The sequence below is a fragment of the Chlorocebus sabaeus genome, chromosome 8 (genome assembly GCF_047675955.1).
Source record: "Chlorocebus sabaeus isolate Y175 chromosome 8, mChlSab1.0.hap1, whole genome shotgun sequence".
NCBI classification, from domain to species: Eukaryota; Metazoa; Chordata; class Mammalia; order Primates; family Cercopithecidae; genus Chlorocebus; species Chlorocebus sabaeus.
The window spans coordinates 22,207,425-22,234,315 of NC_132911.1; the positions used below are offsets into that span (position 1 = coordinate 22,207,425).

General features: G+C 53.2%; 1 protein-coding gene across 2 annotated transcripts in view; it reads right to left on the bottom strand.

Moving 5' to 3' along the window:
- Positions 1-341: 341 nt before the first annotated feature.
- The window catches only part of PEBP4 (phosphatidylethanolamine binding protein 4), a 274,119-nt gene continuing 247,569 nt past the window's right edge, over positions 342-26,891 (bottom strand). For both annotated transcript variants that reach the window (XM_073017996.1, XM_007961924.3), the window contains exons 5-7: positions 13,922-13,967; positions 11,626-11,739; positions 342-627 (exon numbers count right to left, since the gene is read on the bottom strand). In XM_073017996.1, the coding sequence (XP_072874097.1) occupies positions 473-627; positions 11,626-11,739; positions 13,922-13,967 (315 nt within the window). In that variant the 3' untranslated portion in view covers positions 342-472. The remainder of the gene's footprint in view (positions 628-11,625; positions 11,740-13,921; positions 13,968-26,891) is intronic.

Sequence of the window (26,891 nt, forward strand, 5' to 3'; positions counted from 1 at the left end):
CCACATGCAACAATAGTTGCTGAATGAATGTTGTCGAATGTCAGACCTGGAAAGGCCCATGGTGATAAACCAACCACCCTCTCCCGCTTCTTCCTACCTCCGTGTCACAGCCAAGGGAGCAGAACTTTGGGGAGGGTAAGAGGTTTCCCTGAGGTCCCACAGCGACTCAGTGACAGTTTGGGTGCAGGGATCACTATATCCTGCCTGTCCGTCTATTTTCCCCACTCCCCACCCAACCCCTTGCATTTATAGGAAGGCCTCGGTCCCCAGTGCTGAATATTGGCCGATTTCCTCTTGTTGCTTTTCAAATGAATACAAGTTAGGAAGCAAAGCACTAAGCTCTGGATGGTTTTTTTTTTTTAATTTGGAAAAGAAGGGGTTCTGTATCCAGAGGGGGTTCCATACCCACATCGTCGGTGGTGGGCAGTGTGGCCACGTGCCTGGACGGCGAAGCCTGCCATCTAGCAGGCAGCTATCTCCACCTGGTTTTGTGCTTGGGCTTGCTGGCCCCTCCTCTGGGAGCCTGGAGGGTTGGCGAGTCCTGGTAGTTCTGGGTCATGAACTGGGTGCTTGCTTCAGGTTCGCCCAGGTGGAAGCGGTTCAGAAATATGCCCATTTTCCAAGAGCCTGGAAGGACAAACAGACCATAGGGAGGCAGTGAGAAAGAGCCATGGACTTGAAAGTTAGCAGGGGCCTGGGAGGGAGGCTGGCTCAGGGGAGCCGAGGCAGCAGGTGATGTGATGGCCATGGAGCGTAGTGGCTGTGGGAGCTTCTGGCTCCTGCTGCAGAGGCAGTCCCCAGATGTTAGCAGAGCCTCTGAACAGCAGCAGAGCTGCCTGCTCTCCAGAAGGCAATGGGGACTGAGAGCCCAGCCCAAGTCAAGGATGCCTGAGTCTCCTTCCCCAGCGCCTCAGTTTAGCAAAGCTACCTTCTCACTCTCGGGCAGAAAGGAAGCCCAATCATGTCGGCTGCCCACTTCCTCCACTCACGCCCTCTCCCTGCAGGCTCCCCTGACCTCAGGATGGGAGGTTTTACCACTGCTTTCCTTCACACCTGCTCACCCCTGCTGCTGGGGCTGAGATTGGGGCTGAGATTGGCGGAAGTATCAGTGCTCTTCTTTCAATCTTCTCCACTAAACCCCACCAACCTCCTCCTCTCTGTCCTAGGACAGGACGTGCACCAGGGTGCCTTCCCTGTGGCAGAGGTGGAGGGGCAGCCCCTGGACCCTGGTGGAAGAGCTGGGCCTGCAGAAGCCCAGACAGTGCCCAGGTCGGAGGGGTTCCTCCTCAGGGCGAGAAAACACAAGTGTGTACAGGGAGGCGCATCTTCTGGGGCGAGTGTGAACAGGCCTCGTGGCAGGGCGAGGAAGGCACAGCCCGGGGCATGGAGTGAGGCTGAGGGAAGTGGTCAGAGGCATATTCCCACGTTCTTGTTTCCCAAACCCTGGGTGTCAGGCACCCTGGGCAGATGCTTGCCAGGAAAAGGCAGGAAGTAGTTCAATTTGAATCTCAGATAAATAGCAAATCATTTGTTGGTGTGAGCGTGTCCCACATTCTGCATGGAGCATACTTAACACGAATTTTTTTTTTTCGTTGTTTATTTGGAATTCAAATTTTACTGGGCATCCTACTTTTTTTGTTGTTGTTTTTTGCTAAATGCAGCAACCTCCCAGGGTGGAGAGAGAGTGCCTGGGGAAGACCCTGTCTGGAGCAGAGCTAGGCAGTGGCCGATATACAATGGATTAATGGAGACCAGTCACCTCTGATACCCAGACAGAAGAGGGCAAGGGGCTGGCAGCTCTCAGAGCCTCACCTGAGACTCACGGGCCACCCACCCTCTCACCTACCTGTCTCCTTGGTCAGCACCCACCACCCTTTTCATAGCAATTAAGATAGCAAGCCCATTGAAGCGTTCCTGCCTCCCAGAGGCTGCTGACATTTCAAAGATGTTCTCAAGGAAAGGATAATTTTTAATCCAAAACCCAAAATAACAATAACAATAATGCAAATAATAAAAGCAGTAACACCCCAATTTCTGTGCTTCCTATGTGTTGGTACTACTCTAAGAGCTTGACACATAATTCACTTAATCCTCACACCAATCCTAAAAAGGGAGGACTGTTCCCATTCCCAGTTCACAGATGGGATGACTGAGGCACAAAGTGGGGTACTGGCAAGGAAGCTTCGCAGGGGCAGGGATAGGGGGAAGGCCTTTGCAGATTCCCTCAAATCCTATCCGACTCAGTGACTGCATGCTCAGATGGGGCCCAGGGGGACTGGAAAACAAGGGGTTCCAGGAGTTCTTTTGCAGAAAGTATAGGCAAGGTGCTGAGAAAGGCTCTCCCGCTGGAGGTGTACTGACTGCAGTCGGGTTCTCCTAGGAGTCTCGGTGTTACCTGAGTGTTCTTTCAGAGGGGCTGTGCCTGAGCCTCTGCACCCCAGGAGCCCAGCTGGCTGGAATGAAAGGAATTATGGTATTATGACCCTGGGAATGAGTGTGTGCACACACATGTGTATGTGTAGGTGCATGTGTGTATATGTGTGTATGCCGGTGTGTGTGCATGCCAGGGTAATAAGGGCTTATGGGTGAATTGGTGTGTGACAGGAACAGGGACAAGGGGGCCTTCCCCACCGTAGGGCAGGAAGGAACCCGCATGGCAGGAAGGGAATTGAAACCCATCACGAGGCCAGGGCAAGCTGTGGGGAAGAAATCCCCTGCGTCCAGAGCGAGAGCTGGCTCCCTTCGATAATTCGGAAGCCTCTGAGCCTTCAGTGCCCTGGGGACCTCGTGGTTCCTTTCCAGTCCCAAGTCGACAGCCCTGTGGTTCTCGGGCTCCCTGGCCAGCTCCTGAAACCCAGTCCCTGTGCTGGCTAGCCTCTTGCTGCCTCCTTTCCTGGCTCGGCCGCAACTCCTTACACCCCCTGTTTCCTGCCACAGAGGACAAGTTCTAGAAGGCAGAGGGGGTGAGTCAGGCCCTTGGGGTGTGTGGGGAGAGCTGGAGAGCTAGGAGACTGCGGCTTCTGTGGTCACCGCTCAGAGGAAAGCCCCTTCCTGTATGGCACTGCTGTCCCTGAGAGGCAGAGAGTCCGCGGCCAGGCAGGAAGAGGGCAGCGCTGCTGTCTGTGCTTGGGCCACTCCACTGTACCCTGGACGCACCCAGGCCAGGCTCTTCCTGGGATGAGGGCGGGGCAGTGTGGGCACTTCAGAGGCCTCTGTGGTGGGAGGCCTTGGCTAAAGGGAGAAAGGAGGAGGAAGCTGTCTGATGCCTGTCTCATGAGCCACCTGCCCTGTGACTGGGACACAGAGGCCTGGGTGTCTCAGGACAGGGCTGCCGCATATGATGTACAGGCTGATCCCTGCACAACCATAGGGGGTGCCGTTCTCATCCTGCATAGCCAGATGCAGCGGCCCTGGAACGCTCACTTACTGGTCAGTGCTGATAGGAAAGATGTTAGTGATGAGAGATGTTAGATTTCAGCGTTGTTCCAGATGGGGGCCAAGGGGAGAGTCTGATAACCTTATCTAAAGCCACCGGCGGGTTTCTGGGCCACCACTCTGTGCCTGGCTTCCTATCAGGCTCTAGGGGGGAAAGATGTCCCCTGTCTTCAGCAGCTGGGGAAGGGTCTCCTCCTCGGAGCTTTAGTCCCAGGGACTGTGATGATGGCAGGAATGCCCTGGGGCAGGTCTTGACAGTCACTCTCTCCACCCCAAGCTTCCCAGATCTGTGGAGCTGGCTTTCCACCATTTGGGAGTGGTTTGTCACGTGCATCTGGATGACTCCATTGGGCCAGTTAGGGTTAAGCAGGCATCCGAGAAACTGAGAGGTGCTCCACCAAGTCCAGCTGACCCTGGCCCCCTTGCAGGACTCGGAAGAAAGAGGGGTCTGCTCCCCTGCCAGAAGTGCAAGCTCTTAGATGAGGTCAGACCCCAGAGCCCCTTTAACACTGGCAGCCATCACCCTCATCCTCTGCCAGGCATGGGGTCAGCGGAGCCGCCTCGTTTCACCTCCTGCCCTCGACGAGTTTTTAATATAATACAAGTAATACTAAACTAATCACAGTCTGGTCCTTCAAAGGGTGGCCTTGGCCAGCAGTAGAACTTTGTAGTCTGGGTCCCTAGCAGACAAGTTCCCCACCCCCAGTGACACCCCTGGCTTCCCTTCAGCAGGCCCATTCTCTAGGCTGGGGTGCAGTGGCACTATCACTGGTCATAACAGCCTTGACCTCCCAGGCTCAGGTGATCCTCTTGCCTCAGCCTCCTGAGTAGCTGGAACCACAGTTGTGTGCTACCACACCTGGCTAATTAAAAAAAAATTGTTTGTAGAGACAGGGTCTCTTTATGTTGCCCAGGCTGATCTCAAACTCCTGGCCCAAGTGATCCTCCTGCCTGGGCCTCCCAAAGTGCTGAGATTACAGGTGTGAGCCACCGAGCCCAGCCAGGCCCACTCTTTAAGACTTCCCAACAGCTGAGGACAGCACTTCCTGGGTGACCCTGCTGTAGCCAAGGGACGTTTCCCACCTGACTGGTCACTTGGTCCTCAGTATTTCTGTCCTGATGTATTTCCCTCTTAGCCTGGGAAGTGGGGTAGGGAAGCTCCTCACCCCAGCTCCATTCTCCCATGGGCTCCTGTTCGGGTGGACTGGAGAATAGGGAGTGGGTTGCTGAGCCCCTGAGGTTGGAGCTGCGGCAACATCTTGTCCCAGGGCAGTCTCTGTAAGGACAGGGGCCACTGGCTCTGGCTCCGAACAGCCCTGTTCCTTCAGCTGGTGATCTGTATCTACCCAAGGTGGTCACCCTCTTTCCTGGCCTCGCTGCCTCTCCCCTTAGGTAAGGGCACCACTGCTTCTTGTTGGGGGATGGTGGCCCTGAAGAAAAAAACAAAAACTCAACTCCAGCCTAATAACCGCCCCACAGAGAGCCCAGCTCAGGTCTGTAATTTGTCTGGCTCGTCACGGGACCGGCCACATTGATAGAAGCGCTGATACCTTTCTGCCAAGATTAATGATGTCCTGGCGGTGGTAGGCGGGAGGCCTGAGCCTTTTATTTTTTGTGCCATTAAATGACATCCGGAGACTTCTACTCAGGACCTGAAAAGCCCTCGTTCCATCACATCCAATTACTCCTGGAGGAGATTTGCTGAGTGGCTGATCCTGTGGGCTCGAGAGGCTTTGGAGTAGTGGGGGGCACTGTGACTTTGGCAGGAGTGAGAGGGTGGGGATGCCAGGGGAGTTTTGGGGTGGTGAGGGGACCCACATCTCCTTTGGAGAGAAGACCCAGGAGGACTGAAGAGTAGAAGCCGGTTCTAATTATCCAGCCAGTGCGTCTCCTAGGCCTCCTCCGCCCTTCTGCAGCTGAGGGTGGGGTGCGGAAGGTATAGGAGGATGGGAGACTCCAAGCTGCCAGTTTAGCTCCCAGTGATAAATTCCAATATTTGGTAGTGGTGACAGTTGGCTGGCATTTTGGGTAGAATCTGGGGGCTTATCTGTGGTTTCTTCATGATGTGTTCAATATTGCTCGGGATGGCTGATGTTTGGCTGGACTGGGACTTGCTTCTTGAGGAGGTCCACCTGGGGCTCATGGAGATTTCAGGTGGTTCCCAGCCTGGGCGCCTGTCTGAGTGTTGCCCGGGATGGCCCCAGCTGGGTGGCTGCCAGGCCCCCAGTTCTACCTGCTTGGCCAGGTGGGTGGGGCCCTTTGGAGGAAGAGCGCCTCCTGCCACAAGCCCACACAGTGATCAGGGGCTGGGCCCTGGGGGATGCTGGGGCTGGGCCAGGTGAACCACCATGGGAGGTCACGGGGGTGGGCTGAGTGTGTTTGTGTCTGTCTGTGTGTGCGCTGGTGGGGGGCAGTCTGAGGGGGGGGGCTGCTCTCCAGGCAGGGCCTCCTTTCCTCTCAGACCTCTTCTCTCCATGCTTCCTGACACCATGAGCTGCTGTGTTCTGCTACCGCGCTGGTGGATTTCCTCCCAGACCCATCCCTCTGCGGCAACACCGCCTACCCTTGAAGCTGCGTGGGGCTCTGCTGCCCTTGGCCCCAAGATTCCCCTTCTTTCTCACCCACCGAGGCCTGCATGCCTTCAGATGCCACAAGCAAGACTTCAACCCCCTGTGTGGCAAGTCCCTGCCTGTCTCTCCTCTCTGACCCCTGTGGGTGGGCGGCTTCACCTCTGAGCTGCTGAATTTGGGTGCCTGTGGTGCTAGGGAGCGGTTTATGGCTGCCTGGTCCAGGACTTCCATTTTGCAGTGAACAAGTTTCCCCTCTGAAGGCCCTGAGGCTGCTCTGGAGGTGGTGACCAGAGCCTCTCTTGCCTATTAGTTTCCAGCACGTTGACACCATCCTGGGCACTTGGCCTTGGAGTGGCTTCTGGAGCAAGCTGTGGCATGTCCTCTCGTGGGGTAGAGAGGGGATTTCCCCTGCTTGCTTGCAAGAGGAGTGTGAGACTGGCTTGTGACACCTCTGGGTGAGGTGACTGAGGTGTGGAGTGGCACAGACCATAGCTCCCCAGGAGTCTGAGGCTCAGCCACAGCCAGGGAGGGGGCATGTGCATGGACCATTCTGGGCAGCTGCTGCTGGCCAAGGAGGCCCGGGAGAGCAGGATGCAACTGCACTCTGTCTGTATCCCCAGTGGGGCTCAGAAGTCTGGTGGTCTGGGTCAGGAGAACAGGGATGTAGGCAAGACGGTGGCAGGTGCAAACAGCCCTTCCCTGGAAGTCAGAAGAAAGTCAAACGGCTCTTAACTGTGGATGCCCTTGGTAAGTCATGCCACTCAATGTTTCAGATTTTGCTTTCCTCATTTGCCCCGGGGTAGGGGTGATGGCCTCTGTCCTGTCCCCTTGACATGGTTGGCAAGGGGAACGCCAGGGAGGGGCAGGGAGGCTGGTGGAGAGGCGGGACAGGGAGGACATGGATCAATGCAGAGACTGTCACTTGTGGGCATGGTCCTCACAGAGGTGGCTGCCTTCTCAGGTGCTGATGTGTGTTTGTGAATGTGGGGGTGTGAGAACGTGCAGATGCGTGTGTGAATGGCTCGTGGATGTGCATACGTGGGTGTGTCCCACACACAGACACACTCATTGACTGAAAGCCCACAGTGGGCTGGGCACAGGGACAGGTGGGAGAAGGGAAAGAAGGCAGAGGTGGGCACTTCTCTTAAGGAACTGGTGGTCTCATGGTGGAAGGGGGGCCGCCACGAGTGGCAAGTGATTTAGGAATACAGAAGAGATCAAAGCAGATGTCTGGGGAGGCACGACAAATGCTGTGCGAGTGGAGAAGACGATAGAGACTAGAGATGCCAACAGCAGGCAGGAGGAAGCCTGGCTGAGCGGATCAGCTCTGTGGGGTTGTTCCAGAAGGCGTGATGGAGGGCCAGTAGAGGATACTGGTGCTTGGCAGGTGGGCAAGGCATTGCGGGTCTGGGAAGGGGAGAATGAGGTGCCCAGATGGGCAGTGGTGGGCCGGCAGATGTGAGCAAAGTAGTAGTTCAGGGATATTCTGGCAGTGTGCTACACACAAGGGCAATGGTACAAGGTGCAAATGAAATCTGCCTGGAAGGGAAGATGTCCCCCTCGGAGGGGTGAATCTCTAAGTGAATCCTGTGATTCACTTAGAATCAGAGGGAGAAAGCCTAGCACGTCACAGGCCTGAGATAATGGTGACTGCAAATCTGGAAAGATAAAATGTGGCCTTTGGGACATGTGTCGCACAGCTGTCCTGTGATGCTGGCCAGCCAGCACTTGTCAGAGGCACCAGTTAAGGCTGTTTAGAGTTCAGAGGTCTCTGCTCCTCCCGCACTGGGGACCAGTCATGCTTGCGCTGTTTGAATATCTTCCCTAACTCTCTCAGTGAGCACCGCCTATCCACAGAGCTACACCAGAGTGACTCCACACATGCATGAGAGCAGGGACACCATCGCGTGGTGACTTCTTACAGCACCCAAAACAGCGCCAAGCACACACTAGGCGTCTGGCATCAGCTGAGTGAATGCAGAAGGCATTATTGAGTTACGCCAAGCGTGGTTCAAAAGTGGCCAGAGAGGAAGGAGCTGTGCAAAGGTAGGAGGAGTGGGGTGGCAGGGCAGGGTTTCATCAGCTAGAAGCAGGGTAGGTCTAAGCCCCTCCAGGGCCCTTGCTGTGCTCCTGGCCTCCTGGGGTCTGATGGAAAACCTCTACTAGGAAATGTCAGGGTTGGCCGGGAGAGTTGAGCCTCATCAGCTGGTCCCTGCATTTATTTGGCAGAACAGAGAGGTAAGGACAGCCCAGGAAGCTGGGAGCAAATCAATTTCAGGTCATTCAGTTGCAGATCAACTAGTCCAACCCCTTATCTTGATGAGGTCAAAATCAAGGCCCAGGGAGGGGAGGTCACCCGGCCAATGTCAAACAATCAGAGTCGGGATGTCAAGATCTCATCTGCTGACCACATGTACATTGTCCTGGGGTCACAGTGAAAAAAAGGAATTCTGGGAAGGGTTTCACCTCCTTGGGTGTGAACAATGCCATCCCCACAACCCTCTACATAGTCATGACAGGCTCTACTAGAATCATCTCAAGCCCCCTTCTTCACCCTAAGCCTGTCATTCACCCATAAGGTCCAGGGAGGGAAGAGGCCTGAATAGGATGGGGTTCAGGGGCCCATCTGCCATAGACGCCCTTCTACCTGGTTCCTGTAGGCTGACCTTTCCCCTCGAGTCTCTAGAAGCTTTTCCTGCTTGTTCACCCGGGGGACACAAGCAGCTGGTTACACCACACTGCCCCCCCCTCCGCCGCCCCGCCCAACCCCTGGCATCCCACTTCCTCCACAGATTCTCTCCCATGGAGAGAAATCTAGATCAAGGCAAGTCCTGGGGCCTGTGTTCATTGGCAGGGCCCCATGCTCTGGCCTCCCAAGCACTGGTCCAGCCCTGGGCTCCATAAGTCCCCAGGCACTGTCCAGGTGCTTCAGAGAGCACCAGACCCTGAGTGTTTCAACACTGTGCAAGGACCTGGGGTTTCTGCTTTTGCAGTCACCCCTGGGTTCATCCACACTTCACTGTCTCATGTCTCGATCCCTCTGGTGGTGTCCTGTCCTCTCATTCTGGTCAGTTCTGCCTGTCCCTCCAGGTTCATCATCTCCAAAGAGTGACTTTTGAGTGTCGCTTCTCCGGTAAATAATCTTGAATGGCTTCCCAGAGTCGACCCGCAAAAGCCACTCCTCTGCCAGACTTTTGAGAACCTTGTTTTCCCCCTTCCCCTCCATTTGCTCACTTAAAAAAAAAATACACACACACACACACACACACACACACACACACACACACACACACACACGGTTTCTCCAACCCAGAGCTCCCTCTTCCTTCACTCAAGGATTCAGCTCTCCTCCTTCTCTAGGGCCCAGCCCTGCTCCAACCTCCTCCCCATGGCCTCAGGGCCAGAGAAATTTGTAGATCATCTGGAGCCAACCCCTCATTTTCTAGATGAGGAAACCGAGGCCCAGCAAGTTTCATTCATTGGCCTCAAAATGAAATCACTAACTAGAGAGAGGGGAGTCCAGATTGCCTCATTCTACAATAAAACACCTTTATATCCTCTCTGGCTGGAGAGGGCACAGTGTTCCGGAGGGAAGGGCATGGTAGGAAGGGAAGAGATCTATCCCTGAGTCCACAGACTTCCAATTGTCCTTACAGTTAGAATCACACAATTAAGTGTTTAATTACAACCTGCTCTGCATTGTTATTTAATTATTTCCAAAGCAAACTGTAAGCCGCTTGAGGGCAGGGAAAATTCCTGGCGCCCTTGATTGTATCTTCTCTGAAGTTCCCAGCACAGCGCTGGGCACATGGAAGGCATCATATGGCAAGACTGGGACCTTGGCTGGGGCTTTCATCTGGGAGGGCCATTTTAAACCCTGTCCAGATGCAAGTCCAGTTTCTAAGTTCCCCATGGACGAAAGGTGGGTCAAGGGGTGAGGTGGGGAAGTACACAAGACCAAACAATGGGTTTCAGGCCCAGTGTGTTTTGGCTTCCTTGCCTGGTCACCAACATCCTGGGAGGGGTGGATCAGGCCTTTGCTGGTACCTCAGGCCACTGTGGTTTCTGGAGGACAGGCTGCCGTCAAGCCTCGGGAGCCCCAGCACACAGAGTAGGGAAGCGTCTTTGGTGTACGCAGCTCTCTTATTCCCTTGTCTGTCCCTCCTCATGGCATCTCCTGATGCTCTATCCTTGCCTCCATCCTGCCTTCAGAAGGCACTTACCCCGCGAGAGGTTCCTGCCCTGGGCATAGGCATGGTAACCCTGGAGTCTCATGGTGGGGCTCAGAGGCACTGCCTCATTTTATGAGAACCCCATGGGTGGGGGAATGTCATAGGCTGAGGACCTGACATCTTTGGTGAGACTGGTAGCCAGGGTGCTGGAGACAGTTTTTCTTGGTCTGGGCAAGATACATAATTGTGTTTCTTTCTCTCTGCATCTAAACTTAAAAGTGTATCTTTGGCAAAACCGTTTAAACAGATTCACGGATTGGCAAGGCGCTGAGGGCACCTGGGGAAGGTTCACCGGTGGAAAGTTTGCACCAGCTCCACTCCCAGGGTGGCCTGGAGCCCTCTGTGATTTGTGGGCCCTGCTCGGCACATCTGAAGGGCCCGGTCGCTCAACCTGTGCCTTTCTGGGCTCCATGTTCCTCTCCTTTGGGGCCTCCGGCATCGCAGCTGTAGCAATACCTGTGCCGGCTTCCCAGTGGGTGGATATTTGGTCAAGGTCACTGGGTGAGAGGCAATGGCTGATGACACCCACCCTCCCACTTGCCTTCCTGCCAGCCTGGGGGACGTGCTCCTTGCACTCTCAGATGGCATTTGTGCAGTCTCTATTGCCTTCCCCTCCCTAAAATTGGGGAGGTGATAGAGTGCAGGGGTGGCTTTATTTCCCATTTTCTGGAAGAGAAATCTAAGGCTCAGATGGTGGGAGGGGGAGTCGGGGGCATGGCTCACACTGGGTCAGGTGAGTCACTTGTGGCATGTTGCAGTGGCCAAGTGGCCACCACTCCTGCTCTCTGGCCCTGGTGGTGGGAGGACCGAGGCCAAGCAGGCAGGGTTAGCCATTAGGAGGCTATAGGGAGTTGGTCTGCTCCAGAAGCCAAGGAGGGCTGCTCAGAGAAGCTAGTGGAGGGGGGATGGTGGGGGACATCTTCACCTCATCACTGAGATGGCACAGCCGACCCAGTAATTAGCAACCCGTGAGGATAGACCGGCAGGGTGGCATTCCAGTGCCCTCTTGCCCAGATCAGACTCAATTACAGAGCACAGTGACTTGCCAAAGTTCAGGGGCAGCTGTCTGCACATGCCATGCAAAGTTTCGGGGCACTCTTCTTCCTGGCTCCAGTCACCCACTTTGAGACCCTGCCTTACATAGCAACCCACCCAGCCGGAGCCTCCACATTAGTCTGTGGGACTTACTTCTCAAGGGAGACCACATCTGATGCCAACATCATTAAGGAACTCCTTCCAGTTTGCTCCCAAGAAACACCAGCCTTTGACACCAGTCTCCAAGGCTCATGAGTGGGGGTCAAGGCCCTAATTTCCCCATAAATGCATGAAGCGTTGGTTCCACCCCAGAATTCACCCTGGAGGTGGATGGAAGGATGGGAAGGTCTTACCTCGAGTTTTGTTTTCCTTGGGAAGGAGAGAGATGACTTTTCCTTCCTGAAGATAGACAAAGAACTGGTAGCGATGGAAGCCACTGTGTGCTGGTGGGGAGGGAGCCTGGTAGGCTACAGGTAGAAGAAGGAGAGAGGTGGGCATCAACATCCCATATTATCCAGGGCAGAGCTCTCTGTCTTCCCATGGTCCTGCTGACCTCCCTGGGGCCCCAGATCGGGACTCACCCGTGCAAACCATTAGGATTTGTATTTGGTGGGATCTCAGCTTCAGTATCTTCATTTAAGAAGAACATATTTTGGTGGGGGTGAGAGTGGGGGAGGAGGTGGTCCGAGAGAAAACACCCTGAGCTGGCTTGAAGGCCTCGGGTGCTGGCGTGGCTCCCAGGCCTTTATGGGCCGGTGGGTGTTGGCATTGTCCTGTTTTTGCTTTAGTCTATCCTGATGGATTTCCTGCCTCAAGAGAAGCCCATCTTCCTCTGCGAGTGTGTTTGGCAGGGGATTTTTATTTATTTTTTCGGCATTTGCTTATGAACTCAATCCCCAAAGAAGCCAATTTCTTGGCTGCGTCTGGAGGATCTGGAAGTGGTTACAAGGGTGGGTGGGACTGGGTTCAAAGGTTTGATCATGGGAGCTGTAGAAGCTGGGCGCTTGGGGCACCGGGGAGAAGGCCCCTCTCCCACTCCTTCCCTCTTCCTCCAGGAGGCTGTGCTTTTTTTGTGTGTGGGGGGGAAGTGGGGTGGGGACATCCCTCATTCTTCCCCCAAGTCCATGCAGAGAGACAAGATCTTGCTGGCCTGGCCTGGGTCTTTCAAGGTGGGCCTCTTTCCCAGCATATTTCAGCCCTTCCCACTTCCCTTCCCTCTCTCCATCTTCCTTTCCATGGAGGAGAGCCAGGCTGGAGCCAAGAATCTTCCTGGGTGGGTGGGAAAGAAGCATTTGCAATGAGGATGTTGGTGGGAGGGAGTATTGGTCCTTTATGGCCATCTCCCCTTCTTTTCTCTCTCAATCATTAAACAAAAGCACGACTTGCTGCTTGGAGCATTGGAAGAGTCCCTCACTGTGCACTTCCGGCCACTGGTGGCTTTCAGCATGCCAACAGCCGGGGAATTCCTGACGATTCATCTTTCCCTGCAGTTTTGGATTGCAGATCAGATGTGTGTGTGTGTGTGTGTGTGCGCACGCGTGTGCACTCAGAGTGAGAGCAGAGCTGGATGTGCTTGGAGCCATGTGTGTGTGTGGTTGGAGGTCTCCACTTGGGGCGGGTGTGTGCACACGAAAAGCCAGTGTGCAAACACCCTGAGGCTGTTTTGGAGGCCCTGTTAGTGTGTGTGTAAATGCAGGTAAAGGAGCATTTTTCCTAAACACCACCAGTGCTGAGGAAGTCTTCTGAGCACAGGTGGGTGCCAGGGAGTCTCCTCGTGCGCAAGTCAGTGTGGGCGAGGTGGGTGGGTATGTGGGCTGTGGAGTGCACTCCACCGTGGGCACACTCGACGCTGCCCAAAACTGGTGACCTCGGTTCTGTGCGGACAAGCATGAAGTGAGAACTCACTGGATCTGCGCAATGGAGAATTTATCCTCAAGGGAGATAGAGACTAATGCCTCTCACTAGGGCTTTCCCCAAGAATCCCCCATTCAAAACCTCCAAAGGCAGAGAATTGAGGCATGAGGAGGAGGGGAAAGGGTTCATACATGCTAGACTACTTCTCCGGGCCAGGCCCTGGGCTGTAGGCCTTCACTTATGACATCTTCTCCATCTTCCCGTTTCCTGGAGGCTTGAGAGGTGAAGCCAGGCCAACAGTGAGTGGTGGTGCTGGGATTTGAATCCAGGCCTGAGTGGTGCTGAAGCCCACGCTGCTTCACGGAACTGCAAGGCTAAGTTTGGTGCCCAGTCCTGTGCCAGAGGCCAGCCCACTACCTGAGCATCCCTTTCAAGGTAGGTTGGGGGCACCATCCTGGGGCAGGGATCTGAGAGAGGGGAGCTGGGGGGAGGATGGGGGTGGACAGGCGTTGCAAGCAGCCTCCAGTCAGAGGGCCCCCTGCACTGTGACGCTGGCTGCATTCCTTACTAGCTGTTCACATGGCACAGGATGGTCTGTGCCTCAGCGTTATCCTCTTTAAAATGGGGACACTGATGGCAGTGACCATAAAAGGCAGTTGTGGAGATGAAATCAGGGCATCCAAGAAAACTCTCAGGGTGGCGCTAGCACACGACAAAGCAGCACCATGAGGTTTTCATTCCTGTGATCGTCACTGATGCCCTGGCTGGGGGAAGGGGTCCCTATGTCTTACTCACCCGATAACTCCTGGCCCTGAATCTTCCCTTTCTTCAGGTCGGCACCCTGAAAGAAGAGACAAACAGGGCTGTAGGTTATGCCTTGGGCACACTTCAGGCCACGTGGGCTCTGCGGGATTGCTTCTTTCTCTGCAGGAGGCAGATGGGAGAGGAAGGAAGATGGGAGAGGAAGGAGGATGGGAGAGGAAGGAGGATGGGAGAGGAAGGAGGATGGGAGAGGAAGGAGGATGGGAGAGGAAGGAAGGAGGATGGGAGAGGAGGAAGATGGGAGAGGAGGAAGATGGGAGAGGAGGAGGATGTATGGCTGCTTTTGGGAGACAGGGCAGTGAGTGGGGTTTTGGAATGGGTACCTCAGGGGATCCAGGGAGAGAGGACAGACACAGATGTTGCTGAGGGTGGCAAATGGACACCTTGCCTCTAGAGAAGCCCTGTAGGACACTTCCCAAAGAGCTGTTCCATGATCCCCATCGGTGCCTGAGACTGGGCGCTCGACATCACCTGCGGGCTCTGGTCAGATCTAAGGGAGGCGCTTAGATCTGCAGCTCTCTGGATCTTGCTAAGGAGCCCATCTTCTCTGGAGGGAGGATTCTGCTCCCTTTGGAAGCTTTAGAATATTAGGCAATGGGCTCTGAGCAACCAGTGGGGGGAGGGAAGGCAGGAGGAGGCTACACTGCCTGATTCTATAGTAGCTTCTCCCCACCGTCAGTTAACTTAGCCCACAACTCTGGGGCAGTTTCTTTGGCCACTGGGACAGCCTCAGTTTCCCTCCTCTCTTTCCCTCCCTCCTCCCCTCCACGCGGTGTCTGTGGGATAATGAGGTGACCCCGGGGGTGGGTGCTAATTACTGTTTGTGCAGGACCAGGAGATGCTCAGATGAAAGAGACTGGAGCCGGGCCTCTGGTTCTGTGCCATGGCTCAGGGGCCCCAGGCCATGCCAGGGAGCCCCGAGGCCCCTAGGTGTGGGGTTTTATAGCCTTAATGAAGGTGATTAGCGTGACTCTTAATTGAGTCTGCCGACACCTAACTGTGCCCTGGCTACCTTTTCACCAAGCCTAGAAGAGGGGCTCATGGGATGCTGGGAGGATGGGGGAGAGGTGGGAGGCCCTGCTTGAGTTGGGGGCAGGGGTAGGTGAGATCCAATCCCCTAGCTTGTGGTTTACCTTTTATAGAACTAAAGTCCTACTTGCCCAGTCCAGAACCCACCAGATCTCCTCCCCTTTAAACTGCAGCTTCTCTATTACTGTCCTCACTTTGGGCCTCTTGGTCAGATATCCCTCTTCCAAGGCTGGTTCCTATAGACCTAGGTCTCATTTGGTTGGAAGAAGAAGCAGGAGACTGTGGAAGGATAGACCCTTCCCCCATGAGCCCCTTGTACTTCGTCTTCTTCACCTGATGCAGGTGAGATCTTCCTTCCTTCCTTCCTTCCTTCCTTCCTTCCTTCCTTCCTTCCTTCCTTCCTTCCTTCCTTCCTTCCCTCCCTTCCTTCCCTTCCTTCCCTTCCTTCCCTTCCTTCCCCTCCCTTCCTCCCTTCCTCCCTTCCTTCCTTCCTTCCTTTTCTTTCTTTCTTTCTTCTTAGAGTCTCGCTCTGTCATCCAGGCTGGAATGCAGTGGTGCGATCTTGGCTCACTGCAACCTCCACCTCCCGGGTTCAAGCGATTCTTCTGCCTCAACTTCCTGAGTAGCTGGGATTATAGGGGCCCGCCACCATGCCTGGCTAATTTTTGTATTTTTAGTAGAGATGGGGGTTTCACTATGTTGGTCAGGCTGGTTTCGAACTCCTGACCTCCGGTGATCCACCCGCCTCAGGCTCCCAAAGTGCTGGGATTACAGGCATGAGCCACCATGCTCAGCTGAGATCTCTTTCCTTTAACTTCCTTCTACTCTCCCTGATCCTGTTCTCTTCTGCTCAGGAGAATCTGGGCAGCCTTCAACGTCAGGTCCCACCCATACGGTGATGCACACTCCAGCTCTGTCTCACTTCTCTTTCAGCGTGGTCCCCCAACTCCCCACATTTTGGGCCTGGCATTATCTAGGGCTGGCATTATCCAGGCCCATGTGTGGCCAAAGGGCTGCGGCCCACAAGGATAAGGGATTGGAGAATGGAAACCTGTCTCCTTGATGCCCATCTCTTCCACGAGAGGAGGAAAGGCCTTGACAGATGCCCAGCAGCCACTCTCCCTGCAGAGCTCTTCTGCCACCCTAGCAAGATAGAGAGTTCTGGGGCTGAGCTCAGGGAAGACCCGCCCAGCCTGGTCTGCCTTGAGCTCCTCATCCTCCCCTTATTCCTTTCCAAGTCAGTCCAGCCAGCGGTTTGTTTAAACAAAACAACAGCAACCTAAGCTGGCTATTTCTTTTCAATTCCCCCCAGGCTTGGGCTCTACTCAGAGTGAGGCCAGAGAGCGGGTAAGGGTGGGGGCTGGGGCCGGTCAGATCAGGGAGCTGGTTTGTGCAGGGCCGCAGCAGGTGGAAAGGCTGATCTGGCGCCTTGATGGGGTGGGAAGGCTCCCTTTCTTCATCCTTTCACTCTGGGGAGCTTTCCTTATCAACCGGGGCCAGCATAGGCAAAGACTCTGCAAATCCTTATGTTGGGTTTGCTGAGGCAAGCCACTGGCCCTTCCTAGTCACTCAGCAGACCCAGTGCTTGACTGGGGCACTGATGGCAAATGGACTGTTCAGGTTCCCCCGCCGGAGCTGATCCCACAGACAGGTGCTGGTCCTCACTGGCAGAAAGAACAGGGGAGGACCTGGTGGCAGAAGGGCCCCCACATGGTGTGGGGTCAGAAGCTGTGATTTACTTGGATTGTCCTAAGAATTGCCTAAGTTCCCTTTGGCCATAAACCTTCCCTCATTGGTCAGTCCTGGAGGGGCTACAATTTCTACCATGGAATCAACACCTGGTAGGGGCCTTAGGAAACTAAATTCTAAAAGGTGAGAGAGTTGGGCTCCAGAGAGGGAAAACCCCAGAATGTTCAAGGAGAATGAGACCTTGGACCTTAGGCCCTTCAAAATCAGCTGACTCAAGGTCTCATGCCTTTTGATCTCAGTGCCATCCTGCGCTCTTTCTGTGACATCATGACAATCCCAGTATTTCTATGGGAGGCATCATTTTCCAAAGACCATGATTAAAATACGGAGATATTATCAGGAGGGCTGGGGCTGTGGTGAAAATGGGGACCCTGCCACCTGACTTTAGCTCTTCTAAAATATCTTCATGATGGCCAAATGCAATGGCTCACACCTGTAATCCCAGCACTTTAGGAGGCTGAGTTGGGCGGATTGCTTGAGCCAAGGATTTTGAGACCAGCTTAGGCAACATAGCAAAACCTCATCTCTACAAAAAAATGCAAAAATTATCTGGGCATGATGGTCTATACCTGTAGTCTCAGCTACTTAGGGGACAAAGCTGGGAGGATCACCTGGGCCCAGGGAGCTGATCCTGAACCAAGGTGGTGTCACTGCACTTCAGCCTGGATGACAGAGTGAGACCCTGTCTCAAAACAAATATATGGATTAGAATGTCACTTCTAGCCTGTGATCACACTAGAAAGCTGAAACTCTTTAGGGATGGATGAGATTCAAGGAAGTTTCAGGAGGTAAGAGGGAGAAACCTGTAGTTTTGAGCACTGCTCAGCGCTGCTGGGCTAGGAAAGTGCCCGGGGAGGAGGGAGTACCAGCCCAGCGTTTGAGGAATACAGACACCACTCCTGTCATGTCTGAGAAGAGACAGGCTTTGGAAGGAGACCCTGAAGGAGGCTGAAAGTTGAGCTTTCTCACCTTTTAGAATTTAGTCTCTGAAGGCCCCTACCAGGTATTGATTCTATGGTAGAAATTGTAGCCCCTCCAGGACTGACCAAGGAGGGAAGGTTTATGGCTGAACCTGCAGGGTCTGCTAAGAGCTTCCCCACACCTTAGGCCTCCTCACTTTGACCGTGCTGCCTCCCCCAGCCCAGACTCCAGATGTGCTCTTGCCTTTTTAAGATGGGCTGAGCACAGACCAAATCTCCTTTCCCTTCCTATAGCTAAGACAGGCTGACATTTTCAAAAGGAACTTGTTTAAATGCTAAGGTTAAAAAAAAGAAATATAGTTGACCCTTGAACAACATGGGTTTGATTTGTGTCCACCTATAAACAGATGTTTTTTCAACAAAAGTTACAGTGAGTGTGCCTGCCTCTCCTGCCTCCCCTTCCACCTCCTCCACCTCTTCCACCTCTTCTGCCTCGGCCACCCCAAGACAGCAAGACCAACCCCTCCTCTTTCCTCCTCCTCAGCCCACTCAGTGTGAAGACGATGAGGACAGAGACCTTTATGATGATCCACTTCCACTTAACAAATAGGAAATATATTTTCTCTTCCTTAGAATTTTTTAAATACCATTTTCTTTTCTCTAGCTTACCTCATTTTCAGACTACAGTATAGAATACATATAACATATGAAACATGTTAATTGAGTGTTTATGTTATTAGCTTCCAGTCAACAGTAGTCTATTAGTAGTTAAATTTTGGGAGAATCCAAAGTTATACTTGAATTTTTGACTTTGTGGGGGGTGGCACCCATACCCCCTCATTGTTTAAGGGTGAACTGTAATTATAGAAATTACAGACAACATAGATGTAGTTCAGTTTCTCATCCTCAAGAATGCTGAAAAGCCCAGGATGGCTTTTCAAATAGTACCAAATACCGAGGTATTTGGGTAGTGTGCCTAGGAGGACATTCCGGGCCTTTCTAAGTCTGGGACTGGAGGGCCTGGGGAAGGCAATTCTTCCTCATCGGCATCCTCTGGAGATGGGGAGTCTAAAATATCCATGAGTCTCCTAGCAAGGGAAGGGAGGAGGAGGTGAATTCCTTAGAAGGACTCTTAAATGCTCAAGGTATAAGAAAAATAGTAGTCATCACATACTCTCACTTACAAGTGGGAGCTGAACAATGAGAACACATGGACACAGGGAGGGGAACAACACACACTCAGGTCCGTGGTGGGGGCAGGGAGAGGGAGAACATCAGGATAAATAGCTAATGCATACGGGGCTTAATACCTAGGTGATGGGTTGATAGGGGTAGCAAACCACCATGGCACACGTTTACCTATGTAACAAACCTGCACATCCTGCACATGTACCCTGGAACTTAAATAAAATAAAATTTAAAGAAAAGAAAAGAAAATGAATAGCAGTCACTCCTTTTTCCTAGAAGCTGGCCCCAGTTGTGTGTGTATGTGTGTGTGTGTGTGTGTGTCTGTGTGTGTATGCATGTGCACAGGTATGTGAGTGTAGGGTACTGGGTTTGTGCATGACTGCTTGGCACAGGACTAGGTGCAAATTATTCTAACTGCAGAGAAGGGGGCTCAACACTGTGAACACTTTTGAGGTGCTTCTGGGTTCCTAGAACATGAGATTTCCTTTCCAGCTCTCTCCCACCTCAGAGCCCACTGCTTCTCTGGCAAGCTAGCCTGGAACTGGCAAGTAAGATACTCAAGGAAAGTTGTGGCTCGACTGAGAGTCATAGCAACCCCATTCTCAGTCCAGGGTGATGCAGACTGTCTTCCCGGACTTGTCCCATCTGGGTCAGGTAAAGAGCACGGTGCTGGAAGCCGGGGGTCTATCCCCACCGCTATCACCTTGCATTTGTAACAGGCTTTCAGCCTTATTCTCCAGGCAACCATCCAACCGATTCATCTCACAACATCCCATTCAGGGGAAGGGCAGAGATCTTTAGCCCCACTGGACAGGAGAGAAACCACAGAAGCTTCAGCTCCTCAAGGGTGGGGACTACACCCTGCCCATCTTTGTAACCCATGAGATGCTCTGCACATGGTGGGTATAGTCAAAGTCCATGGGCACCCCGGCCCAGTGCCTAGCCCTTGCAACTTGAGCCATCCCTACTTAACAAACTCTATCCTTTGGTTGTCCCCATAGGGACAGAGAGCTGCATTTTCTGACGCCTTTCATGGACTTGCAGGTCCAGTGACACTCCTCCCTCACCTGGGGAACCCCTTAGGTAAAGGCTCTGGCTGGATTTGGTGTGTGAGGTCTGCAGTGTGGGGAAGGGGTATGGCTCACTGCTAGTCTCAGCAAAGATGCTGGCCCAGTTCCCTCATTCCCCTTCAATTACCTGTAGGCAGTGGCCCACCCACCGGGGCATTTGTGAAGGCCCCAGATACGCAGGCTCGTGGTCCCTCAGAGCAAAGGGTCAGTTGCACATATCCTTGAGTGAGGGAGATGATTTAATCTCTTTTCCCACCTCTTCCCATTTGCACAGGAGGATTCAATCTTCTCCTACCTGGTGCAAACCCCCGTCAGAGCGGGAAGTTTTGCTTTTTGATCTCTGGGTGAAAGGTGGGAGTGGGGATGGGGGGATTGGGGAGGGTGGGGATGGGGGAATTGGGGAGGGTGGGGATGGGGGAACAGGCATCGGAAGAGTCCCTAACTTGGAATGTGAGGCACAGAAAGGTGTCATGGAGATAAAGGAAAGTAGACGGAGAAATTAGCAAAACAGAGTACTTGAGGGTGGGGAGGAAGAAATGAGAAAAAAAGGGAAAATGAAAACAGAGTTCCAAGCTCTCTGACACTGGCACCAAACAAGAAAGCTCCTTGCTGTTTTGCACAGCTGCCTGCAGGCTGCCAAGTGGCAAAGGATCCAGGAAAAGGCACAGAACTGGAAAGCGCTACCCAGCAATCTGTATATTCTGCAATTAACAAAGGGTAAGTGAGCAGAAGGCACTGACAGCTCCCAGGCTCTGAGGTCCCCAGGGACCACCTAACGCCAGCCTAGAGAAGACCCAGCTCTGGAGACTACTGCCTGCTGCCAGGGACAGGCTTCCAGTCAATTAACCCCATGGCCTCTCTTTTGCCCTGGGGTTGGGGAGAGGAGGGATGGCCGCTGAGGTGGGTGGAATGAAGCCCGTGGGAAGTGGAAGAAGGAGGCGCAGATCTAAGCCCTCCTAGGAGCTGAGTACTTCTAGACTCCAGGGTGTAGGATGGCCAATTATTTCATGGACAAGTTTCCCTCCAGAAATGTCCATATCAAAGACTTGGTAGGCCTTTTCCTGGCGCCTTCATGGGCAGTGGGGATAGCTTGGTGAATATCATCTTAGGAGATGCCAATGGGTACATGGCAGATCCTGGTATCTTGGCACAGACTGGCGATGGGACTGCTGGGTTTTGATTCCTAGTTTGGCTTCAAATCTGGAATTGGTTACTTCTCTGGATCTCCAGATGCCAAAGTGGGGTTGGGCACTATTGAAAGGAAGCTAGATTTTGGGGCCTTGAAGGATGTGTAGGAGCTTTTCAGTTCTCCAGTGGACAAGATAAGGGAGGGCAAGGGCAGCTTAAGTTGAGAAAGCTGTCTAAGCCATGTATCAATGTGCGGTTGAGGGAGAATGATTTGCTTCTTGGAGTAAGGAGCTTTTGAGCTTGGAGTAAGGAGCTTTTGAGGTTGAACCCAGGATGGGAGGAGCTTCACCCAGAATGTCATCATCCTCCATGACACCAGGTTAAGAGACAAGATTTCCCAAGGCCCAGGGTGTCTGAGTCTTGAAAAGTACAGGCTTTCCAGGCCCTTTGTTCTAGGTCGTATGGTTGCCAAAAACGTCACACCATCTTGCAGCTGTGTGTGTGTGATAGTATCTAGCACAAAGCTGGCCCTGAGGAATGGTAGCTGGGGAGATGGGTAGATGAATGAATAAATGAGAGGCCTGTGTTAGAGGCAGAAATATAATTAAGACATAGGTCGTGGTATCAAGGAGCCTCTGATCTGCCAGAACAGATAAATCACAAAGAAATAACAATGACAGGCCTAAATAATCGAGGCCTAGAGGCCATGCTGGGGGAGCAGAGAAGAAGGAAGAGATAACTGTTTGGGGGTAGTGATCAGAGAAAGTTATTGAAAGGAGGCTAGATACGGGGCCTTGAAGGATGTATAGGAGTTTTTCAGTTCTCCAGTAGACAAGATAAAGGAGGGGAAGGGCAGCTTAGGTTGAGAAAGCTGCCTAAGGAATGTATAAATGTGTGCATGAGATATGAGAACATTTCAAATGACCTCACTGTCTGTTGAAGCCAGAACCAGCATGTGTGTCTTCAAGAATCTCAAGAGAAGGCTGGAAATGCAGGATGGGGTAAGACTGGAATGGCAGGCAGTGCCTCTGATTTCTGAGACTCAAAACTCTCAGCAACCTAAACTCTGGGTCCACAGATCCCAGGCAAGGCTTCTTCTCTTCTCCAGATGATCAGTAACTGTGTCCCAGGAGGGCCACCACAGCTGGCTGGCTGAGCGGCCTTCCCTATCAAGAAAGGACGTGGGTGGGCCTTTACTTGGGGACACTGCCCACGTGGCAGGTCAGAGCAGGATGCGGCTGAATTTTGTCATCAATGGCCTCACTCAGAGCAGGTAACTCTTGGACCCCCAAACCCAAACACCTCCCTTTTACAAACAGTAATTTTTGTTTCAGGTCGTAAAAGGGCTACATGTTCCTTGTAGAAAAATTGTAAAACACACAAAGGCACTAGAAAGAAAAAGCATTCCCTGGATCCTACCACATAGAGACAATTGCCCTGAGAACATCTTTCTTTTCTTTGCATTTTGGTTCCAAAGCTTCTTGTCATGCAGATGGCAGCTTCGAGCCCCTGGTCCCTCTGGGGCCTGTACTGGCTGGGACTCTCAACTGTCTGCCCTTGGGGAACTCCTGCTTGGGGAACTTGCCCAAGTTACTTTCAGTCCCTGATACTCAGAGAGCAGACTGAGCCATAGGAAATTGTGGAGCCACCTCCTTTTGACCCTTGCCTGTCATGGGTCACTCATTCTCTGGATGGGGTTCAGGGGTGGGGTTAAGAATAAGGAAAGAAATAAAGAACACAATATATGGTCTTATTAAGCCTGTTTCTCTTAGAAATAGAAAAGAGTCGGGGTGCAGTTTCTCATGCCTGTAATCCTAGCAGTTTGGGAGGCCGAGGCAGGAGGATTGCTTGGGGCCAGGAGTTCCAGACCAGCCTGGGCAGCATAGCGAGACCCCATTTCTACCAAACATTACAAAAATTAACCAGATAAGGTGGTGTGTTCCTGTAGTCCTGGCTACTCGGGAGGCGGAGGTGGGAGAATCACTTGAGCCTGGAATTCGAGGCTGCAGTGAGCTATATTGTTGCACCACTGCATTCCAGCCTGAGTGACAGAGTGGGAGTCTCAAAAATAAAAAAAAAAGGTAGACAGAAATATTAAGTTGAAAGCAAATATCAGGAGTTTGTTGCTAAATATGATTACTATGCACTGATATCACTTTAAACTGAAGACTGCCCTTTCTAGACACTTAGAACAAAAGTAGCTTTTGCTATCAACCTCAGGTTGCCAGGATGCCTCAGTTATCTGAAGTCATATAGGGAATTGGGTATTCCTCGTAAAAACATTTCCCTGATATCTCAAATCTTATATTTTTTGCTCCCCAACTCCTTTTCTCTTACCTATTTTGGATAGCCATCTTATTAGAACACTAGTTCTTGTCTTCTTATGTGATTTTAAATACCATTGTTGTTGTCACCATGGATGCCAACTTTGCACCCAACTACGGCATGAGATTGCAAAGCTGAGAAGCAAATAAAGGCCGGGCATGGTGGCTCACACTTGTAATTGCAGCACTTTGGGAGGCCGAGGCGGGCGGATCACTTGAAGTCAGGAGTTCGAGACCAGCCTGGCCAACTTGGCGAAACCCAGTCTCTATTAAAAATACAAAAATTAGCCAGGCATGGTGGCAGGCACCTGTAGTCCCAGCTACCTGGGAGGCTGAGGCAGGAGAATCGCTTGAACCTGGGAGGCAGAGTTGCAGTGAGGCCAGATCATGCCACTGCACTCCAGCCTGGGCAATCGAGTGAGACTCCGTCTCAAAACAAAAACAAAAACAAATAGAAAGAATGGGCCATTCAGTTTTCCACCTGCCCCAGCCTCCTTAGGGGCCAATAATTGAATGTTTATGTCATGACCATCAGGCAAAGAAAGGGGAACCACCTCTCGTGGAGTGCCCGTGGTGTGCGGGCATCTCGCCAGGGTCTTTGCGTGAGTTCGCTCATTCAGATCCCCGCCGTCCAGGAAATTCCCCGCAAAGGTGCAGGATCCCCCCACTCCCCACGCCTTGGCGAGCAAAGGCTTGCTGCCCTGCTTTGCTGATTGCTGGCAGCCACAAGAACGATGGAAATGGAGCCATCCAGTCAAAGCAGCCTCAGTCAATGAGCAACTCAGCGTCTAACACAGCCATTCTCCTACAGGGCAGCCTGGGCTTCAGTCCAATGTCATTACCAATTAGCTACATGACTTTGAGCAAGACACTTAATTTCACAGCGTCTCAGTTTCCGTACCTATAAAGTGGCGATGATAACGATACCTGCCCTGGTTTCTTCACAGAGCTGTTGTGAAGGTGCAATTAGGAAATGGAATATTCTAAAGTCCCGCAGCGCCGTCCAAGTGTAAGGGTCTTTACTGGGCTGAGCTCCTGGCTGGACCCTGGAGGGAAAGGCTCGGTGGCTGCCGGGGAGTGGATGGTGTGGGGGCTGAGGATGGGAGTGCTGCCTCCGTCCCGCCTTGGAGCCCTGGGAGTCCATCCTGTGAAGTCTCCTGGCAGAGCCAGCCTCCTGAGGCTGATGGCTGTGCCGTGGGCTTGGAGGTTACTCAGCTGTGAATATCGGGCCTGCCCCGCTGGGCCTGTACTCAGCCAGGGTGTGCAGAGCGAGTGGCACATCATGTTTATTAATAACCCTTGATGAGGGGCATTAATAGCTCCTAATGACACCATCTGAGCCCGGCCTCCTTCCTTCTCTCGCTCCTCACTCCTTCCTCTTTCCCTCCATCCCTTGGAGACACATGATCCCACATACAGACAGACACAGGCAGGCTCGGCTCAGGAGAGAGAGTCAGAGATGTTGTCCAGCAGGTGGGGCCTCTGGAGAGGGGTCTGGCCTTAGGGGTCAGACAGAGGATCCTGGGCTAGAGAGCAAATAGGATACTGCTGGCTCTGTGGTCAAGTGGAAACTTGGCCAGAACCTGCTCAGTGATGGGAGCAAGGGAAGCACAGCAGTGGGAAGAATTTTCCAGAACTGGTGGGAATGGGAGTGGCAGGGTGTGAGATGGGAGAAGCTGGAGCTGGGACCAGAATGAGGCCAAGGGGGCTTAGGGGCAACCTTAGGCTGGGTCCGAGAGGGTCAGAGACAGGAGAGCACAAGTCACACACATGCACACACTTGCACACTCGTGATATACTCACAAGGCACATGCTCACACACCCACACACTCACATATACACACATTCACACACTTACACTCACAACACTCATACTTGTAGCATGCTCACACACCCACACATGCATGCTCACACTCACATGCTGTCACACATGGACACACAGAGGCACAAGCTCACATACATGCTCGTATATCCACGTGCACACACAGACACACACATGCTCACACACACATGCACTCACATACTCCTCTCCTAGACTGCCTTTCACTAGGTATGCCTGGGGCTGGGCATGGTGGGGAGGACCAGAAGAAGGGGGCATTTGGGAAGGGGTTGGTGGCCAGGCTGAGGTTGGGACCATGCAATTAGGAAAAGTGGGTGTGGGAATCTCCAGGCCCCAGGCAGGGGCCCAGGACAAACAGACGACTGATTAGCACTGAGGTCTGGGAGTGAGACCTAAGCTGGTCTGTTACCCACCCAGGGACTGAGAGCCAGTGGAGCTGGGCTGCATCTGAGCAGAGGTGGGAGAGGAGGCAGTCAACCAGGAGGCGGGGCGGGGCGGGGGGCACCCTCAGGTGCTGCCCTCCTCCTGTGCTGCATGTAGGAGGCTGCAGGTCGCCTTGCCCTCCCTGCTGCAGCAGAACAATTAGGAAATGGGTGCAGTTAATCCCTAAGACAAACAGGGCTTGGGAAACTGCAACCCAACTGGAGAGGAGAGAGCTGTAGGGCTAACTCCTCAGCCTGACTCTTATCGCTCCCCATCTCTCATCCAGCACCCAGTCTTTCCGGCTGGGTGGCTGTACCTCCAAGAGGCAGAGGAGGAGGAAGTGGGGGGACCAATACACTGGGAGGAAGTGACCTGACCAGACCTTTGCTCCCTAACTCCGGCTGGACAGAGGCAGCCCAGCAGCCCCCTAGCATCCATCTGGCCTGGGGAGCGGTACCCCAGGGCTTACGAGTGAGCTGGAACCCCATGCCTTGGGATCCTGAGTGGCCGTGACTGCTGAGTGATGCCCCCACTCCCTGCCGCAGGTCTGGAGAGTGGTTCAGCATTCTCCCCCAGCTCCGGCCCTAGCCGTCCTCCTGTCTCCCCTCTATTTGGGTAAGAAGGGCCCCTCAGCCCCCAACCCTGACCCATCCTGTTCTCTACTGCCAACCAGAAGACCAGTACTGTCTTGGCTTACTCTGCCCTCCTCATGTGCCACCTATGAGATGAGGTGTCCTTGGGAACCCAGGCCACAAAGCCTGGGCTGGGGGGAAGGAGGGAGAGGGAGTGCCCAACAGCCAAGAGCCTCAACTGTGGCTCTTTGGGGAAGGCTGGTAGCAGCAGGTGGGAGTCAGATTCCTCGTTCTGTTCTCTGCTTTGTCTCCCTCCGTTGCCCTATTTTAGGTTTCCATACTTGGCTCTGGTGGGAAGAGAAAGCATAATCTACCCTTTGGAGCCTCTTCTCTCCCTCCCCACCAATGGGCCCAGGCCTGGGGCTGCTTGTGAACAGAAGGGAAGAAAGGAAGGAAGGATGGATGGAAGGAAAAAGAGACAGAGGGACTCTGGAAGAAAGGTCGGGAATTTCTAGCAAGAAAAGATGCCGGCGAGATTTGGAAGCTCTAAGAAATGCTATGCTCATTAGAAAGTGTGACAAGAAGCAGAAACATTCTACGTCTTATTCAAATCACGGCTTGCTCTTTTTCAAGGGACTGATGGTGAACTTGGCCCCAGTCCCCCAGCCCCTCAGAGCAGCAGCAATGTGTCCTGGGAGCT